The following is a 22,051-nucleotide window of genomic DNA, read 5'->3' as shown; positions in this document are numbered from 1 at the left end:
GCCACTGTAGGTTCTTGTTGCAGCTGTTACCCAGTAACTGTCATTTCCTGAGTGCCAGGATCTGGGCTCAGCACTTTATCTGCCTTGCCTCATTTAACTCTGCTAACCACTCTGTGATGCAGGTGCTGTGATCACTGTGTCTGAGAAATGAGGATTCTGAGTTAAGAGAGTTAAGAGAGGTGATGTGGTTTGCCCTGAAGGAGCTGGGTTTGCACCTGGTTCTGCTTGAACTCAAAGCCCAGGCTCTTAACATGCCGGCACGGGAGAAGACCTGTTCTTTGGAAAGGTAATGCTGACTGGCACAGCAAGAACAGATGTAGGGCTGAGGCAAACTGGGGGTGGGGAGAAAGTGTAGGAAACTACAACTGCAACTCAAATCAAAGGTCACAGAGGCCCAAGGTGGGGCAGCGATAGCGGGGATGAAAGTGTCATCTGGGAAGAGAGGGAGAAAATGCTGTGGCTGTAGAGGGGGAAGAGGGGACGGGAGACACTGCTGTGCTTTCCGTCTGGGTGATCTGGAAGAAACTGATACATGGGAGATTTAAATCCCAGGAGGGAAAGAAGGGGGCCTTAGAAAAAAGTAGCACTTCTAAGCTTCTTTTCTCATGAAACAAGAGATTGGGTGATTACCAAATACCAAAAATGGGATAGAGTCCAAGTCATTTATGTAATTTTTAAGTTTATTATTTTTGATGTCCAGTTTCTTGGGTGGGGCGAGTTGTGAGAAGGGATACAGTCTGCATAGCGGGCTTTAGTAAAATTGAGAAATTAGTAAAAACATGTGGCCCTCCAGTGCTCCTTCCAGCCTGTGATTAATGAATGCTCCTTAGGGGGACAGTAGGGACGGTGGATACCCCAAGCAGCAGGAAACTTTAAAGTGTCGTCTAAAGACACGTTTGAACATAAAAGGGTGACAGAGGAATTACGGGCAGCTGGAAAGCCAAGTTGTATAAAATAAATATGGGGCCACTGCATCTCCTTTTTCCAGAAAGCCTCCTTCAGAAGGGAAGAGAAAAAGAAAGGAAGAGATCCAGGTCGGCTTGGTGCCCGTAGCACAGTGGGTATGGTGCCGGCCATATACACTGAGGCTGGTAGGATCAATCCCAGCCAGGACCAGCTAAGCAACAACGACACTGCAACAGAAAAATAGCCGGGCGTTGTGGTGAGCACCTGTAGTCCTGGCTACTTAGGAAGCTGAGGCAAGAATAGCTTAAGCCCAAGAGTTTGAGGTTGCTGTGAGCTATGATGACATAGCACTCTATTGAGGGCAACATAATGAAACTGTGTTGCAAAAAAAAAAAAAAAATGAAATCTAGGTCATAGTTAACAGGGTCCATACTATGCAGGAATGACTTGGAGCTTCTCATTATTTTATTTAACTCTCACAACAACCTCCCATTGTTGATATTTTAATTCCCTCTTTAGAGATAAAGGCACTAACTAACAAGGTCAGTGAAAAAGATGCACAGTTGGGATCTCAGCCCAGATGTTGTCTCCAAAGTCCATGCTCCTTCCCACCTGTCACAGCAGCGCCTTCACATGCATGATTCTCTGGACTCAGTGGGGTGTACAAAGTGGTGGTGAAACAGAATCTGAGTGCACAATCACACCAGTGAGCAACAGATCAGCAAGAGAACGGTGTAACCACAGGGAGCCCTTGGGTCACTCCGCAGCCTCCACTACCTGACACTAATGAGAATCAAGGACATTGATTTGGCAAGCCGACCACCAAGCCGTACAACAGAGCTTGCGATCTGGCCAGGGCTGAGCTCCTGTTAGCGCCTTCCAGCACCTACGTCGGGTCCAGTGCCACAGTGAGAAAGAACGTGCTGTATACGAAAATCTGTTCTAAGTGTAACCTGGACTCCCTGTCTGCTCACTCCTCTCTGTCTCGGAGTGCAGACGCTGTCGTGCCTTTATGAAATGCTTCTGTCACACTACCAGAGCAAGCAAGGACATTTGTCCAAATGCCCTGATTTCATGTATTTTTCTTCTTTTCAAAGGTAAGAAAAGAAACTCCATATGTCCTCCTAAATAGTTGACAGAAATATGCTAGAAAAATTCAATGCAAATATGTTTCAGTTCTCATGAAACATAAGGCACTGTGGTGCTGCTGCTAAAACCCGTCCAAATACATTCTCCATGAACAGACTCGTGTCCCTGGAGAGTGATATGATGCAAAAGGATGGCACCGAACTGTGGCAAGAAGCTGGAACATGAACTTAATAAATTAGCACATGTAATAAAACCGAAACAATGACACATAACAGAAATTAAAGGAGAAATGACCTCCAGGAGGGTATGGGTTTTTATATCATCCAGGTATTGATGGCCAAGGCCATTTATAAAAGAATTAAGATTTACCTTTTTTAATGACTAAAAAAATGAATTTTTAAAAGTGTACTATCTGTAGTTAAATATCAGAATTAAACCCAGTGGTCTTTGTGTTTCCCTGAGGTCATTTTCTTGTCCCTCCTTGGCTGTATCCACTGTTGTTTGACGTAGGCCAGCCAGGGCCTGGGAAGGACGAAACAGGAGGGAACGCTGGGGCTCTCACCTTGGACCAAACCTGCCCTGGCAGGTTTCGAATAGACAGAAGTGCTTTTCTTGGTCCTGATCATGGCCATTGTTCTTTTTTGCTACCCCCTTTTTAGCCCCCATTCTTTTATCTATCCCCTTGAACTTGTCAAGGTCGTCTCCACCGTAGGGCCTTGGATGTTTTAGAAAGCCCTTCCTTTAGATCTTTGCCTGACAACTTCCTGCTTGCCCGTTGAGTCTCAGTTCGGGAGACACTTGGTCAGAGAGCTCCCCACTGTCCAGGACTCTTCATCCTCTGCCCTGCTTAAGCCCCTGCTGGCACTTAGCACTACTAGACATCTTCCCGGTTGTGTGTTTACATATTTGTCAGCTCTCTTGTCCAACAGAAGGTAAGTTCTATGAGTGGGAGGAGTTTTTCTCTCTTACCCTACACTGCAGCTCTTTGCATAGCTCATTAATTATTTGTTAAATAAGTGGTGAATGAGCAGGGCTTCATACTCCAGAGCTTGAGCCACCACTGCTCCCAAGAGAAGCTGGGCATCTCTTTTTGTTACCTCCTGTATCTATCACTGGGATTACAGACCAGGGTATCTATTCATTCCTTTCATTGGAATAAAAGTCAAGGGCCTTCCATCTTACTGCATCTTTTCTCCCCTTCCCAAAAGAACAAGTGAACAATTGCCCCACCACCACTTATTAAATGCTTTTCTGATCAGGTATGAGAAGTTGTTGGGAATCTGGAGATAAATCATGAGTTAAATATATTTCAGGCTGTTCTTCTGGACTATTGCATTACACCTGGCATCCATATCTCACACATGTAATTACTGTGCCTTTAAAATATATAAATAATATCTTAATAGATGGATCCTCTTCACTCCTCTTTTATTTTTTTCCTAAACATTTCTAAACTATTTTTGGCTGTTTATTCTATCAGATGATGTTGATTTTTAGAATAATTTTGAAAAGTTAAAAAAATGTCTGTTTTAGATTTTGATTTGAATTACATTAAACTTCTAACCTAATTTTGGAAGACTTCATCTTTACACCATCTTTCTTTCTAGCAAAGGGCTGCGTTTCTTGGAGATCTGCAGTTTTCTTAAGTTTTAATTTCACATTTTTGCTCTTATTATGGATGAAATTAATTTCCATTTTATCCCTCCATCCCCTCAATCTGGTTTGAAATCCATATGTAGATTTTAATTCAGAGAAAATTTATGGCTAGGAGAGAGAGGGAAAGATGGCTGACTAGAGACATTGCTTGCTGGAGTGTCTTAGAGGGAAGGAAGGGTTTCACACAGGGATGGGGGGAATGGACCCAGCTCAGGTGTAGTTCAGAGGAAGAAGTTATGGAGCCTGCTGGGGACTTAATGGAGGGAAAGTGTGAAGCAAAGCAGGAATGGAAAAAGAAAAAACGGTATCAGTGCGGATCAAACCCAGCGAGGCTCCAGAGCCCAGTGGTGTGATTACCACACACCTTTGGTAGTCAGCAAGTTACTGAGTTGTTCGGAAGCTTTTCTAGCCTTACAAGCCCAAGCACTGCCACAACCAGTGATTCCAGTGATTGTGTGAACTAATTGTGAGAACTAGTGAAATCCCAAAGCTTAGACATTCTGTGTAGCCCTCCTTATAGGGAAGGGGACTGGAGGAGCCAGGATCCTTGCTCTCTTCCTCTCCCCTACTCCACCCCCCGACCCCCCTCATTGCAGTCTGGAGGACAGATGGAGACTTTTGGGAGGTGCAGTCCTCCAGTATGAGGTCTCTACAGAGAGTCGGTCCCACACCTTTCCCTTGAGGACTTGCAGTGGACCCCAGTGTGCTTGGTCTACAAGTTCTCTGCCTGCTGGTACTCCCCGGAGATGCCCACCCACGCGTTAAACATGCAGGCTGGATCTCATGTCCCCAGGACTCTAGCGGGTTGCCTGGGGATACAGGGGACAGATTTGAGGACTATGGAGTTCACGTAAGTAGAACTAATGGTTATGCAGGTCTGACGGCACACATCTGGTGAAGTACACATCCCCCCACAGGAAAGTCATGTTGTTGGACTAGGGTGGGTCCCCTGTCATAAAGTGCCCAGACCATAGTGACACAGCTGTCAAGTATGGGGCATTTGGTCACCCAGTTGCAAACAGACACTGGGTGGGTGGGGGACTCTTGAGGTAGGAGCAGTAGGAGTAGAGCAGAGCTTATTGCAGATAGCCAACTGGTGAATTACAGACCTGCTCTTCTTCATAAGCAGTCTTTGTAGTTTGGAAAAGCCTCTTTGGCTGCCTCCCAGTGGCTTTTCCCAGAAGCCTAGGAAATAACCTTTGAGTCCCTTGAGGCTTGCCAAACATAACCTACCCAGCTTCTCCCTACCTTCTGCTGTGGTGAACAAGCAATCGTTGGGAGCTGCAGCCAACCCCCACCCCCCCGCCCTCCCACTGCCTGGGGCACTCAAGTGCTTCTCCTAAGGGATAGAGCCTATAATAGGCACAAAAGAACATCTCTGAAGTTGGCTCTTTCCTGCAAACATCAACCAGTGACAGGGAGAACAACTGGATAGCTCATAGCACCTACTGATTTGATCAAATAGGGTACAGCCAATTCATACTCACAAGCACCCCCATCCCCAACAACTTAGAAATTAAGCTGGAGGGGGTCTCAGTATAATTTACATTGCTGGGAAGAGGGGAAAGACAGAAGAACAGAAGCAACCTGAATGGGCACTGCTTTTTAGGAGAGGAATAAAAGTTGCAGGCAGGTCAAACGATGAGAGAGCTCCCTCCCCCACTGCAGACGTGATCAGGGAGCACAGAGCAGGTGCTGCAGAGATCTGGTGGCTGCAATCCTGGGTTTCCACAACTCACAGCATTCTTATCACACTGATTCATGAAGCCAGGTCTGGTCAGGAAACAGCCTTTCAGCAGTAGCCTTTGCATCATACTGGCTGGGCCAGTGAGGGAGTAGACAGAACAGAGGTTCCCCTGTGCTGTGCCCTATGACAGGGGGCTGAGCATGCCTCTCACCTTGTGTGGGACCTGAGCAGAGGAGAAGCCTCAGATGCCACAGACACCCCCTGAGAAACCTTGAACAACTGCATTAGTTGGACCTAAGTATGGAGGTAGAACCTTGGCTGCCCAGCAGCTCTGGCCCACTTATGTAGTCCCTCTGCCTGCACGATTAGTCATCAGCAGCAGAACAACCTTCCATATGTGCACCTCTGCCCCTGTAATCCCCAGAGCCAGCTCTGAAGCTCTTATTGTGGCTAAGCCTGAGGCTTTGCCCCTGTAGGTCCAGGGTCCCCTCTGGGCCAGTGATACCACCCCTAGGATTCCAGTTGAACCAGGGCCCAAGACCCTACCACTGAGTTTCTACTGCTGCTGGGCTGGCAAAATATCCCCAAGGTCCAACACTTCATTCAGGAACTCCCCTGTAGCCCTGATCAGCAATTACTACATGATCTGGTCATCCATGACTGCATCCCACAGCCTGGTCATCCATGACTGCTGCCTAAATAGACTCACCCAGCTGCCACTGTCACCTCCCTGGGGATAACCCTGGCCACAGAAATCCCCTCAAACAATAGCTTTTGTGGAGAGGGTCACACCAGCCCCCCAATCAAACTTTCAACAATGAGCTAGAGAATAATCCTCTACCCCACAAGGAGATCATCCAGCACTGGCTCAAACTGGGCAATCATAGAGGAATGGGTCAAAACAGAACAGATGTTCTACAGGCTCTCAGTGCAATCCCTTAACTCTCCCAGTGAATCAACATTCCAGAGTAGGACACAAAAGTTCCATCTAGGGTCCTCCCTATCTCCTAAGACAGTGGTTCTCAACCTTTTTAATGTGTGACCCTTTAATACAGTTCCTCAACTGTACAGTGACCCCCAACCATAAAATTATTTTTGTTGCTACAGCAACAAACCTATCCAGCATTAGGAAGGTTGAGAACCACTATCCTAAATAAATAGGAGAGTTCTAGTAATGAACAGGTGCCCTGCAATCCCATTAACCCAGAGCCAAGAAAAGAAGCCATATGAGAAGAAACCAGCAAAATAACCCTGGCAACATGAAAAAACAAAATAGTTCAACACCCTCAAGTGAACACAATGGAGCTATAGTAGTGGCCACCACTCTCAAAGAAATTGCCAAAATGACAGAAATGGAATTAAGAATACAGATGGCAAATAAAATAAATGGAATTGATGAAAAAGTTGAAGAACAACAAAATTTTGAGAAAATGAATGGAATAGTTGCTAAAAAGCTAGACAACATAAGAAAGGGTATAATAGAACATAAAGAAATGAGTCACTTAGAGAATTTCAAAACACAGCAAAAAGCTTCAACAACAGACTAAATCAAAGAGAAAGCAGAGTTTGAAGACAAGTTTCTTCAGATAATTCAGTTATGCAAAGAGGCAGATGAGAGTATAAGAAAATCTGAGCAATCACTGGGAGAGATATGGGACTATATGAAGTGAACTAACATTAGAATTATAGGCATCCCTAAGAGAGAAGAAGAAAGAGCTAAAAGCATGGAAAAGCTATGTGAGGGAATTATTGAGGAAAACTTCCCACATATTGCCAGAGATTCAGATATAGATACAAGGTAGTCAACAAACACCAGGAAGATTCATAGCATATAGGTCATCTCCAAGACACATAATAATCAATGTGGCCAAAGTCAAAATGAAGGAGAAAATTCTACAAATAGCAAGACAAAAGTAACAAATAACCTATAAGGAAAACCCATCAGGATAACTGCAGACTTCTCAGTAGGAATCTTACAAGCCAGAAAAGATTGGGGCCTCATCTTCAGTCTTCTTAAAAAGAATAACTGCCAGCCTAGAATTGTGTATCCTGTAAAACTGAGTTTCACAGTCAACAGAGAAAGTCTTTTCCAGATAAGCAAACACTGAGAGAATTTGCCACGACCAGCCCAGTCCTGTAGAAAATATTCAAGAAAGCATTATACAGGAATCAACACAACAGATACCCACCAGTGTAAAATCACCTCAACTTTCCCCCCAAATTCCCCCACATAACTCTTATAAACAATGGCACAAGAAGCAAAACAAGGCAATAATGTACTACCTGACAGGATCAACAGATCGATATCCCACACATCAATTCTATTACAATGCAAAAGGATGGAAAAAATATTCTTTGCAAATGGAAATCAAAAGAGAGCAGGTATAGCCATTCTCATATCAGATAAAACTGACTTTAGGTCAATAAATGTACAGGAACACAAAGATGATCATTATCTAATGGTAAAGGGAGCAATTTAACAAGAAGACATAACAATTCTAAAAATGTATGCTCAACATAGGAGATCCCAGAAACAAATTATACTAGAGCTAAATGAAGAAATAAATAGCACCATTGCAATTACTGAGATCTTCAAGATCTAACTGAGAGAACTAGAAGGACAATCAAAGCAGAAAATCAACAAACACTGGTTTTAAATGGAAATACAGAACAAATAGATCTACCAGACATTTATAAAACATTCTACACCAAACTACTGAATACGTATTCCTTTCAGCAGCATATGGGATATTCTCCAAGATTGAGCATATCTTAGGCCACAAAATAGATCTCAACAAATTTAGAAAAGTTGAAATAATACCATGTATATTCTCAGACCACAGTAAAATAAAACTAGAAATTAATCATAAGAGAAACTCTCAAACTTACACAAAGTCATGGAAATTAAACAACCTGCTGCCGAATGAATATTGGGTCAAGAATGAAATTAAGATGGAAATAAGAAGATTCTTTGAGTTGAAAAACAAAGAAGAAAAAGTTATCACAGTCTATGGGACAAAGTGAAAAATTCATAGCCTTAAATGACTACATCAAAAAGACAAAAAAGATCACAAATTAACAGCCTAATGTCACCCCTCAAGAAAACTAGAGAAGGAAAGAGCACATCAAACCAGGAATCAGCAGAAGAAATAATGAAGGTCACAGGAGAACCAAATGAAATGGAAAATAAAAACATAATATAAAGGATCAACAAAACAAAATGTTGGTTCCTTGAAAAGAAATAAAATCAATAGACCTCTTGCTAGATTAACCAAGAGCAGAAGAGAAAGGCCCCAAATAAGGTCAATCAGAAATGAAAAAGGAGACATTATAACTGATACAATAGAAATGCAAAATATCATCCATAAATAATACAAAAAACTCTATGCACATAAACTATAAAATGTAGAGGAAATAGATAAATTTCTGGAAACATACAACCTTTGAAGACTCAATCAGAAAGAAACAAAATTCCTAAACAGACCAATAATGAGCAGAGAGATTAAAAAAGTAATAAAAAATATCCCAACCCAAAAGAAAAAAAAAAGCAAAACCCTGGACCAGATAGATTCATGGCTGAATACTACCAGATCTACAAAGAATAGCTGGTGCCCATAATATAGAAATTATTCCATAATATTGAGAAGAAGGGAATTCTCCTCAACACATTGTATGAGGCCAGTATCACTGTGACATCAAAGCCAGGAAAAGACACAGTAGCAACAAAGAAAACTACAGACCAACATCCCTTATGAATATAGATGCAAAAATGCTCAATAAAATACTAGCAAACAATTCAGCAGCACACTGAAAGAAATGATCCATGAGGACCAAGTAGGCTTCATCTCAGGAGGCAAGGATGGTTCAACATATGTAAATCAATAAATGTGATTCACCACATAAACAGAAGCAACAACAAAGCCCATATGATCATCTCAATAGATGCAGAAAAATCATTTGACAAAACCTAGCAACCTTTCTTGAGAGAAATCCTAAATAAACAAGGCATAGAAGGAACATATCTCAAAAATTTAAAAGCCCATGTATGACAAACCCATAGCTAACACCATGCTGAATGGGGAAAAGCTGAACATATTCTTAAGAACAAGAACCAGATAAGGGTGCCACTGTCAGTTCTACTGTTCAAGATAGTGCTGGAAGTTTTAGCCAGAGCAATCAGGCAAGAGAATAAAATAAAGTGTATCCAAATTGCTGACATGATCTGGTACCTAGAAAACCCCAACGATTCCACCAAAAAACTCCTGAAATTGTTAAATAGCTTTAGCAAAGTCTCAGGATACAAAATCAACATACATCTATCAGTAGTACTTCTATAAATCAATAACAGTCAGGTGGAGAGTCAAATCAAAGACTCAATACCATTCACAATCACTGCAAAGAAAATGAAACACCTAGGAATATACTTAACCAATGAGAGGAAATAATTTCTACAAAGAGAACTTATGAAATAGTGAGAAAAGAAATTTCAGAGGACACAAACAAATAGAAAAACATACTGTATTCTGGGATCAGCAAAATCAACATTATTAAAATGTCTATACTACCCAAAGTGACTTATAGATTCAGTGCAATCCTCATTAAAACAGTTAATGTCATACTTCACGGATTTAGAAAAAATAATTCTATGCTTTGTTTGGAATCAGAATAAAGCATGAATAAATCTTAAGGAAAAAGAACAAATCTGGAGGTATTGCATTACCAGACTTCAAATTATACTACTAGCCTTTAATAACCAAAATAACCTGGTATTGGTGCAAACTACAGACACAAATCAATGGAACAAAATAGAGTATCCAGGTTTAAAACCACCTACCCACCTACCTACAGCCAGATGATTTTTGACAAAGTAGACAACAATGCACACTGGGGTAAAGAAGCCCTATTCAATAAATGGTGCTGAGAAAATTGGATAGCCATAGGTAGAAGGAAACAAGACACTAATCTCTCACCAATTAGAAAAACTAATTCAACATAAATAAAAGACTCAAACTTAAGGCATGAAACCATAAGACTTTTAGAGGAAAATATAGGAAAATCTCTTCTAGTTTATAGGCCTAGGCAAAGAATTTATGAATAAGACACCAAATGGCAATCAGGAAAACAACAAAAATAAATTAATGGGATTTTTATTAAACTATACAGTTTCTACAGAGATAAGAAACAATTAACAGAGCAAAGAGACAATCTACAGAATGGGAGAAAACATTCACAAGCCATATATCTGATAAAGGGCTAATAATCTAAAACTACAAAGAAGTCAAGCAAATCAGCTAGGAAAAAACAAACAAAGAGCCCCATTCAAAAGTGGGCTACAGACAGGAACAGAAGCTTTTTGAAAGAAGAAAGACAAATGGCCAACAAATGTCAAATATGCTCAACATCCCATGTCATCAGAAATGCAAATTAAAACCACAACAAGATATCACCTTACCCTAGTTAGAATGACTTTAATTAAAAAGTCCAAAAACAATAGCTGCTGGCATGGATGCAGAAAGAAAGGAATGCTTATACACTATGGGTGGGACTTCAAATGAGTGCAACCTGTATGGAGACAGTATGGAGAGTTCTCAAAGAACTAAAAGTGGACCTACCATTCAATCCATCAATCCCACTACTGGTTCTCTATCCCAAACACAAGAAGTCTTTTTATCAAAAAGACACCTGTACTTGAATGTTTATTGCAGCACAATTCACAATTGTAAAGATCTTGATTCAACCTAAGTGTCCATCGATTCATGAGTGGATTAATAAACTGTGATGTGTGTGTACCATGGAGTACTACTCAGCTATTAAAAAGGATGACTCAATGCCTTTTGCAACAATTTGCATGGATACTTCTCTTAAGTATCTCCAGAATGTAGAAACAAACACCATATGCACTCATTATTAAATTGGAACTGACTCATGAGCACACCTGTGCACAGAGGGAAGTAAAACTCAGGGGAAATCAAGCAAGGGGGAAGGGGAGAAGGGAAGGGGCAAAAACTTACATAACAGTTATAGTGAACAATATTTACGTGATGGGCACACCTATATCCATGACTGAAGCATGTAAAAGCAATCCATGTAACCCCAAAACATTGGTATCCCCTTAATGGTTTGAAAAGAAAATTAATGGCTAAACTAGAAGTCTCCGAAACGAGGAGTTCTATTGCAAATTCCAGAACCACTTGAGCCATACTGTGTAATTATGCCAAATGATGTGAAGTTATGAATAGATACATAAGGAATAGACATTTTCTTTGAATGGAATGGATTTTTAAATTTCACATTTAATTGCATTTAAGGCTGCTGTATTCATTTACAAGCTCTTTACACTTAAGATGAACGTTCATGATGTGACCTTATCTCAGCTGTCCGTGCTGCCTGGTGACTTCCTGTGCCTCCTTATCGTATACTTCACGATCTATGCAATGGTTATTTCAAACACTCTTCACAATCTGGAAACTCCAATTCTATATCCCTTCACTGTCAGAAGAGAAACTTACCTCACAGAAAGAGAGATAGAGGTGAAAAAAACAAAACAAAACATAGACCATAAAGCAAAACCTCCTCAATTTCCCCACATGAAATTTACCCACCTGCTTGTATCTGGGCCTACTCATTTTAGCTATTCCACTGCCTATGTTCCACCCATCATCAGGGCCTCATCCCTCATTTCTCTAAGAATCCTTTATTGTGGGATGGTTGGGTTGTCTCCAACATTTCCTTATAGTCAAACCATAGTGCTAGATGAACTGCATTGTAATAATCCAGTTTTTCCTTAGGATAAATGGGTGAAAGTATACTTGCTGGATCAAAGAGTATTCACTATCTGATTGTTTTGAGTTACCAAGTTCTAATATGTGCTCCTACTATTTTATGAGTAGTAGACTGCCAACACTGAGCTCTTGGGATCGCTGACCGTCATTCTTTTTAATCATTGAATTTGTCAGGCTAGAGTGGCATCTCATTATTTTAATTTGTATCCTTATTGATTGTCTGAGCAAATAAATGATAAACTTTGTCCTGGTCCTGGCCATTTTTCCAGAGCTTCAATAGTGCTGGGCACATTAAGACTCACAATAAACATTGAGTAAAAAACAATGAATGTGACAACCATGTGGCAAGTCCTGGGCTAGGTGTTAAAAAAAAAAAACAAAACTGTTAATACAATTAAAGTTAAATCTTTTTTCATATAGTTATGGAAGATTTACATTCTCTCTCTTTTTGATGACTTGCCTGCGTATTTGCATTACTCGTTACCCACTGGTATTGCAAAAATAGTAATTCTTTATACATTTAGGCAGTGTGTCCTCTTGATTATTGTTTTCTTTTTAATTGTATTTTTTTTGATGAACATATGTTCTTAATTTTTATACAATTACATTTTAGACTTTTAAGGTTTCTGGAATTTCTTGTTCTAATGTTACAAAATATTCATCTATAATTTATTCTAATGATTACCTAGGTCTTTTACTTAACATTTTAAACTTCTGCCCATTGAGAATTTATTCTCTATTTATCTAGTATGATGTATGGATTTAATTTAGTTTTTCTCAAATGATTAACCAGCTTGTGCTACTAATTTGTTAAATAATCTAATATTTCTTAATCCTTCTCAACTGACATTAAATATACTATTCTCATGTCTTATTATACAGTAAAACCTCTGTAAGTAGACCACCTGAGGAACTATAACAATTGGTCAACATATGGGGGTCATCAACATAAGGAACTAGGCCTACTGTACTGATATGTACATGTGGTGCATGTCCGGTCTATGAAAATCAGGTCAATTTAAGGAGGTGGTCAATGTAGGGAGGTGGTCAACTATGGAGGGTCTATTGTATTTATATCACTTTCTGTATTTTCTCTTGTGTTTCATTAATCTGCTTGCTTATTGTAATGCTAGCATTGCGAATATTATTGTGGTTGAAATTTTCTTGAATTTACTGTGTGGGGGTTACATACAATAAAATTCAACCTTTAAAAGCATATAGTTCTATGAATTTTGACATGTGCATGGAGCCACCACCAAATCAAGATCTAGAATAATTCCATCTCACCAAAAAGGAAAAAAACAAAACAAAACTGCCTGTGTCTCACTTTATATCAACATCCCCTACCCCATCCTCTTGCAACCACTGATATGTTTCTTGTCCCTATAGTTTTTCCTTTTCCAGAATATTATATAAATAGGCAATATGTAACCTTTAGAGCAGTGGTTCTCAACCTGTGGGTCGCAACCCCTTTGTAACAATGAAAATACATCCTGCATATCAGATATTTACATTACGATTCATAACAGTAGCAAAGTTGTGAAGTAGCAACGAAAATAATTTTATGGTTGGGGGTCACCACAACATGAGGAACTGTATGAGAGGGTCACGGCATTAGGAGGCATTAGGAAGGTTGAGAACCACGGCTTTAGAGTCTTTTTTCCTTTCAGCATAATGCTTTTGAGATTCTCAACGTCACTGTTACTCTATGTGATTCATTTCTTTTTATTGCCAAGTAGTATTCTGTTGTATGAATGACCCAGAGTGCGTTCACTCACCAACTGATGGGCATTGGGGTTGTTCCCAGCTTTTGGTGATCATGAACAGAGCCATTATAACACTCCCAATCCATTTTGTGTGTGTGTCTCTCTGTGTGGTCTTCATTATCTTCGGTAAATATGTAATGGTCAGATTGCTGGGTTGTATGTCAAGTGTATAGTCAGCACTGTGTATACTTTTGCTGCTATTGTAAATAGGATTTTCCCTTTATATTTTCTGAGAGATTATCACTGATATACAGGAAATTTTTGCTTATGTATTACTCTTTCATGATAAGTTACTCTGCTGAACTCATTATTTCCAATAATCTTTTTAGCTGATTTTATTAGCTTAAGTTAGAAGTCAATACTACATTGCTGGGTGTGGTAGGTAGTTCATGCGTGTAATCCTAGCACTCCAGGAGGTCAAAGTGGGAGGGCTGCCTGAGCTCAGAGGTTTGAGACCAGCCTGGGCAAGAACGAGACCCCTGTCTCTACTAAAAATAGAAAAAGAAAATTAGGCGGGCATGATAGTGCAAGCCTGTGGTCCCAGTTACTTGAGAGGATGAAGCGAGAGGATCACCTGAGCCCAAGAGTTTGAGGTTGCTGGCAGCTATGACACCACGGCACTCTATCAAGGGCAACTGAGGGAGACTGTCTCAAAAATAAATAAATAAATAAATAAAAAGAAAGAAAGTCAGTAATGTATCATTGGAATTCTTTTATCCAATATTGGGTAACTTCTATTTCTTGTTTTATTGCATTGGTAAAAATGTCAGACCAATGTCATAAAATAAAATAATAGAAGACATCTGGGGCGTATGAACGGGCTTCATGTGATCTGTGACTCTCCAATTCCACCTGAATCATTTTCATTTTTTATACTTTTTATGAAGAGAGGGCTCATTATGTTCATCCAAGTCACTGATAGGTCTGCAACCCACAAACAGCTACCTGCCACTGCTGTTGTGTTTTTAGTCTCCCTATTTTATCAGCTGTTATTTTGCAATTTATTCTTCATTCAATATTTATGAATTTCCTACTATATGTCAGACATCAAGCTAAGAATTTAATGAAATAATCATATTTTCTCCTCCTTAACCTGTAAATATAATGAATGTTCGTAGATTTCCTAAAATTGATATTATTACATTCCTAGACTGAATCCTACTTGGCCACTCTAAATTGTTATTTTAATATGTAGTTGAAAACAATTTGATAACATGGTGAGAATTTCCGAATGTTTGTTCACCAGTAAGGTAATATGTGAATTTTTGGCAGCATGTGACTTTCGCAGCAGATTTAGACCTAGGCTTTAATTAGTTAAAATGAACTGGGATATTTTCCATTTTTTAAAAAATGCTCAACAATAGTTTAACCTGTGTGGGAGTAATTAGCACCATAAATGTTTGATAGATTTCATTGCTAAAGATACCCAAGACTTAACTTCTTTCTAAGGAATAATTCTTTGAACATTTTGCATGGCCTGTGGGTGTTTTATAATCTGCTTAGAGTCAATTTTGCTTTTACTTCTTTAGAAATAGTATTTTCCAAATAATTACCTACTATTTACCTATAGTTTAAAACAAATCTTAAAGCCATACATATTATTTTCTAAACATGTACATGCTGTGTTGAATAACAAAATACATGTGTCTGTAAAAGCATTTATAAATTCATCTCTTTGTCATGTATTTCTTTGATCAGTATTAAAGTCTTATGATGTTCATGATGTTTTTGATGTTTGAAATGAGTCACCATCTGGAAAAAAAATCTAAGGTTCCATTGTAGTGGCTTAAAATATCATTTTTTAAAATCATATTACAAAATTACCTTTCTATTCCACTGAGAGGTTCCCCTCCAATGGAATATGTGTTGATTGTTTTCAAGGGCCATTTTGGCATCAGTTGAGATTATTATGTGCTTAAAAAAAGAGTACTTACTAAATTATTTATTGTAACAGTGGGGGTTCTCAGTATCTACTTTATTTTGCAATCTCAGAAAAAATACATAAGTATAACACGTGATTCTTTCAATGTTGTAAAATTCAGTCTGCTAGTGTTTTCTTTAGGATTTCGGTATTTGTGTTTGTAGGAGACACTGGTATGCATATTTTTCTATCTCTGTTTATTATCTTCTTGCTACCAGAAACATTTTCCAAGAGTGCAATCTTGCCTATTCTGCAAGAGCTTCAGGAACATGGTATCTTGCTTCCTCTCCCCTCTCCTCACCCATGGTCCTGCCTGCCTCCTCTGGGCATCGTTCTTTTGGGCTTCTGTGGAGTCAGACTCTGAACAAGACACTTCAAGACGTTTCTACTCACAACCGTCTAGAGAGCAACTCTGCCTTTCTCCTTTCAAACCTTATCTGCCCTGTGTCTCATTCTAATGCTGTGGCTGGGGTGATAGCTTCTTCTTGGCCTTTCAGGTAACACTGCACTTTACAGAGGTTTGAAGGGGAATGTCTGCACTGGCATTCTGGACAATCTTTCTCTAGCACTCAGCCCATCTTTCCCTAGAGAGGAAGATACTTTGCCAAAGCCCCAGTGATGCAGGAGATGTCTGAGAACTCTGCCTTCTCAGCCTGGCAGGCCCCCCTCCCCACAGAACCTGGTTAGAAGGAATGAATGGTGCCAATAACAGCATGAAGGAAATGAAACCTCACCTGTTCAAGCACTGTGGATAAGAGCTGCAGCTCTAAGTGGACAGCTAAAGCGTCTCTTTTTTCCTATAGCAGCATTTAAATAGAAAGTTGGAAAAGAGGTGTTAATTCTTCAATAGGCCTAAGGCCTATTGACATCCGTGTAGCTTGGAAGTTACAAGTCAATATCGAATGCTATATTCACTCCAGCAACAAGTGAAGATGAAGACTGGAATAAAATGCTCTGAGATGAAAGGCACTATAACCTCATGTGAATGGCGAGTTATGTGACAAGGGCGAGACAAATGTGGACAACAACACTTGATTTTATATTAACGCTGTGACATCAACAACAATTTTTTCACAAGCACATAGAACTTGAGAAGCCCAAGGCTCTGGGTTTTCTCAGACAACAGTCAATAAATCTGTCTCCCTCACCACTGATGAGGATCATGTTTCCATATGGCTTGACTTAAGGAATTGGGTAGCAGCCATCGAAAGATGCATTAATTAATTTGTTTGAGGGGGGAAAAAACATTTATTAGTTTAGAGCAGTCCCAATGATTTTGACGAGAATCATTTATGAAACTGTAAACTGGGGTGACGTTTGCTGGTCAGTGACTGTGCCGTAAAAACACAGCACAATGGTTCAGTTCCTCATGATCATTAACAAAGACACTTTTAGGATGTTCAATTTCTTTTTTTCTCTGCAAATCATCGGAAGAATAAGAGTTGTGGTGGGCCACACATTAATACACAATTACTAACAAAAGCTGATTGGCAAAAAAAAGAAAGGCTGTGCATACTTTTTGTGATATCCAACAGCACAGAGAAGCAAAAAAAAAGGCCTCACAAAATCAGCACGCTGTTGACAGGTGGCAGGTTGGACACTCCTGCTTTAAATAAAGCTGCTTTAAAGGACACCGTAACAAATCGGACTACAATGCACGAATTTGCTAATTTGGGCCCTCAACAAAGACTCATGTTCCAAAAGTTTGACACATAGGACATTTTTTGTCACATGAAAAGCAATGTAAAAGGCATTAATGTTAGGAAAGAAAAACCTATTTAACCCATCACATATAGAGAACCTTGGAATTTTGGAGCTAGAAGGGGTATTGGGAATTGCTAGTCTGGGCCTAGAGGGACTAGGGGGTTTGTGGGAGACATGGTCCCTGCATGTAGTCTCCAGAGTCAGGCCAGGAGTCCTTGGCCCTTCTTGAGTGTTAGGCGTGTAGCATCTGAATCTCTAGAGGCAAAAAGAACTACTTCAGGCAGTACCTTTCTCCAGAACCATGAGCATGGCCACCTGCCCAGTGGTAGAGGAGAAATAAGTGCTTCTTCCCCAGCTCTGGGGACCGCCTGGTTTGGAAGGCTGACTACAAGTCTGGTGGAAACAAGTTGTTACTTTAAGAAGAAATAAGACCGTTTGGGAATCTAGCTCCCAAGATGTTTTTGGATTGGTCCCAAGCTCATTCATCAGCCAGTTAAAATTCATTTGGCATTGACCATCGTTAAATCATCCCCACACACAGTCCAAGGGAGACATTTAATCCAACTGTAGGGATAAGTTTTGTCTCCAGCAAAGATCTGAATCCAATCAAGAAAAAGTATGTTTCTAAAATGGTTCTACTGCAGCTGGACAGAATTCTGAAGGCCCGGGTCCAAAAAGGGATGTTATACTAAGACTGAACTGCTGCTGTTGTCACTGTGTCTATGAGTGAATGCACCTTGCTCAGCTGTGGCTCTGACAGCAGGGACAGTGGCAGAGGCACTGGCCAAGCTCCCTCTTTGTCCAGAGCAAAGCCTCTTTGGGTGGGATAAGGGCAATCAAAAGCCCATTTGGTGTCTGGATTTTCTCATTGCTTATTCACAATACTGAAGTGAGCACCCCTGATTTGGGAATGCTACACTTTCTTCTGTTTGGTTACTGTCTTCCCAGAAGCTGACCATGAAACAAAGATTTGAGTGCATATGGTTTATGTGGGAGGCAATCCCAGACAACAGTGGGGTTTATTTGGGAGGCAGTCCCAGACAACAGTGGCAGAGGAGAGAGAAGTGAGACATGGAAAGGGACTCAGTAAAGCCTGTCTTATCAAGCCAGTTTATCAATGCATGTGGCCAGAGGTAAATCTGATGGGGAACTTGGGGAATCAATGTATACCTCATGCCTCAGAGTTATTACAACAATGGGGAGAAAAGGAATTGAGATATTTATACCCTTCCTATCAGTCACTGGTTAGGGCTGCTCCTGGGAGTGGTATTTCCACAGTACTTCCACCTGCTCTTTTGCAGAGAGAGAGAAGCTCCTGCTGCTCTGAGAAGGCCTCATGCCTTTGACTGGGGCTGGTACATCACCAAGGGAAAGAGAGAGAGGGATGGAGCAGCAGTCTCTGGAATAGTCACATTAATCCAGATCCACTCCCCAGTGAAGGGCTGTGTGCACGTGTGTGTGTGTGTGTGTGTGTGAGAGAGAGAGAGAGACCATCTGGTAGTGGTTGGATCATGAAGACGTCAAAGTTACTCTGATCCTGAAGATGACAACCTGGGGGGCTGGTGCATTGTTTTCCCTACTTATATTCTGCATAGCATCAAGGAACACCAAATGTGGTTACAGAACTACAGTTTGACACTGCAAGTGTTGATTGGAATTGGCACTATGCTGTCCCTTCAGTACCAGCAGATGGAAATTTCAGGACGGTGAAGTTTATTTTCCTTGAGATTGTTCAAAGGGATACAATAATTAAGATTTGCTGGGCTCCTGCTATGTGCTAAACCCTACACTACATAATTCAATCCTCACAATTCTACAAAGGAATATGATTATCTCTATTTTACAAATGAGGCCAAGATGTATTCATTCAATCAACAATGAAAACCTGGGCTGGGTCCTTGGGCTCAATTAAAAACTAAGGCAGACATGAGCCTGTCGACGTGCTGCCAGCAAGCACAAGGGCTGCAAGGCAGCTCGGGCTGCTGAGTGGAAACAGGACTTGTCGTAGCAGGAGGGCAGGAAGGGCCTGGAGGGATAGGAGATCAGTTAGGAGGTGGGTACAGTAAGCAGGCAAGAAATGACACTGTCACAGGGAGTAGCAGTAAATTAAGACATTAACTGAAGTCCACAGAGTTTGCACACTGCCTGGTTGTGTTTCAAACTCAGTCAAATTCTAAAACCTATCTCTATACTCTTCTGTTTTAAAATAATATTCAATATGTAAACCTACATTTCTGTTTTCCTTTAACCAGAGTAGTCCATGCCCGATGTGGAAAACATATTATCTTTTTTGTTTGCTATATGGAGTTATAAATGCAAAAAAAGACAATCTGGTTGAATATTTAATTCATTGATTCATGGTAGGTTGGGGGACAAGACTTGAAATTTGAGAGGCTGATGCATTTGAGAGTCTGAATAAAGTCAACTCTCTTAATTTCCTGCTCAGTGAGGGCATGGGGTAGGATGGGGGGCTTGCCTAGGTCCCCAGGATTTCTCCCAGGGTCTCCTCCTTTCCCTGCTCACATTCTGCTCAGGAGAAAATATGTAGGTGGTGTCTGTGCCTCCAGAAGGTTGCAGCCTGCAGGCCGATGAGGGGTGGCAGTGCCTGACTCATCACAGCTTGGCATGCCGCAGGGACAGCATGAGTTTCTAAGCCTTGGGACCATGAGGCAGCAAATCCAGCAGGACATAGAGCCATTGTAAGACATGATGTGATATTCTTCAGTTACCATCTGGCTGTCAGCTCTAGCATACTAATGTGCCTACAATGCAGCATTGTTGGTTCAAGCAACAGAGAGGATCAGAGCCCTTTACTATTGTTGGAGCCCACATCCCAGGTGGGGCTGCCTGTGGAGACCAAGCTGCACGCTCCAACCCACAGACACGCCAGGGGAAAGAAAGGCTTATGGGGTTAGGGCACAATGGTTGTGGAGGGTGGGACTGGGATGAGTGAAGGGCAGAGTCTGGGGTGTCGAAGATTCAAGGGTTCATTCATGGATGACAGCCCCACTTTCCTTTGGCCTGGCTGCTCTGCAGTACCTCAGCTCAGCTGCTGAGCACATGAAGGGGGCTCACTCACCCATGCACGAACTGGTTAGCTTATATAGCATTTATGGGTCTTTCTCCACCAGAATCATTGCTCCAAAGATGAAATAGTATCTTTCATACTGAGTTTACCACAAGTGCAAAGAAATTGAAATGTTGGCAGACAAAACTTTATATGAACTCCAGAAGAGGCAGCTTATTGTAAAGGAAGGAGTGTGTGATTTGAGGCCAAGCAGGTTTGTGAGGCAGCCTCAGCTCTGAAACTTACTAGCTGTGGGAGTTAAGTGTCTTAATGACTTAGCTTCAGTTTCCTCATCTGCAAAAATGGGCTGCCTCTATTTCAAAGGGTTACTTAATGAGCTGACATACATACAGTGCCAGGCACAGAGGAGACACTCAATAAACATTCATTTTTTCCCCTTCCATTGGAGGCAGGTAGGGATATTCTGACTCTAACTTGGCAAGTCTGGCATAAATGTACTTTCAGAAGCTGCAGAGACAACCCAGGCACACGCTAGAGGACAATGGGCAGATCAGTGATGGGGTGTGTGGGATTCCTTTTTGCCAGGGATTGGGGCTATCTTCTATTGTTTTCAAACTGTGTTGCTTGAGCTCAAGGGACAGGTAGGGGCAGGGGAAAGTGAGGAGGATGGGTTGGGGGTCTGGGGACCCAGCAGTGCTTCTGTTTGAAACAATGAGATTCCATATAAGAAAAGGATTCTGAGGCTAAAACAAGCAAACCAACATCTGAAAACTGCAGAGCTAAACAATTCAGAAGACTACTTGGAACATAAAGACTCTATGGAACAAAGCTTCATCATTGATTAAAAGAGAGATTGGCTAGATAACCTCAATTTGTGGGCAAAATTGTTCAGGGAGGGAATGGGGTGGGAAATAACACTGCTCTTTGCCAGTGAGACAGATCAGGGGTATTAAATCACAGACATGAAGTGGGGAGCTACCTTGGTAAAGGACAGGAGGAGACAAGAGGTCTGGAGCCTTCCATAAGATATGCGGTGCTATTTCCTGATTGTACCATACAGCATGATCGAGAAGGGTTCTCTTGGGCTCTCCCCAGGAGGGATGGGCATTTTAGAGAGAACTCTTCGGGACCCGGCACATCTCCACACAAATAGAGAACCTTTCCACAACATGCCACCGGCAGAGGCTCGAGCTGTCTCAGACGGTTTCACAGCCCTTACCTTCTTCAGCTCTTCCTGAACACTCTGGCTGTTGTCTTCAGAGGACAGACTTTCCTTCTGGTTCTCAGATTCTGTCTTGGGCTCGGACTCCTGATCCTCCCCTGATGAAGTCTCCTTTTCACTCATTTTCATTGCTAACTCATACAATCTGTTTCTCAGTTTCTCCTCCGTGGTGTCTGTGGGAGTCCGGGGGGGGCGAGCCTCCTTGCTGATGTCAGCCTCGGATAAATCACCTGACACCTAAATAAAAGCCAGAATCACAAGATGAGGACCCCTCTGCTCTAGGCAGGATG

At 41.2% G+C, this 22,051-nt stretch overlaps 1 protein-coding gene across 4 annotated transcripts in view; it reads right to left on the bottom strand.

The window, feature by feature from the left end:
- MYRIP (myosin VIIA and Rab interacting protein) overlaps positions 1-22,051 on the bottom strand; it is a 372,103-nt gene that overhangs the window by 27,677 nt on the left and 322,375 nt on the right. For all 4 annotated transcript variants that reach the window (XM_003794483.2, XM_012808014.1, XM_012808015.1 and 1 more), the window contains one exon: positions 21,759-21,998. In XM_003794483.2, the coding sequence (XP_003794531.1) occupies positions 21,759-21,998 (240 nt within the window). The remainder of the gene's footprint in view (positions 1-21,758; positions 21,999-22,051) is intronic.

Source organism: Otolemur garnettii, unplaced genomic scaffold, assembly GCF_000181295.1.
Source record: "Otolemur garnettii isolate 467f Iridium unplaced genomic scaffold, OtoGar3 scaffold00082, whole genome shotgun sequence".
Taxonomy (NCBI): Eukaryota; Metazoa; Chordata; class Mammalia; order Primates; family Galagidae; genus Otolemur; species Otolemur garnettii.
Note: the sequence above shows the minus strand (reverse complement) of the source record. Positions and strands in the feature narration are given on the sequence as shown.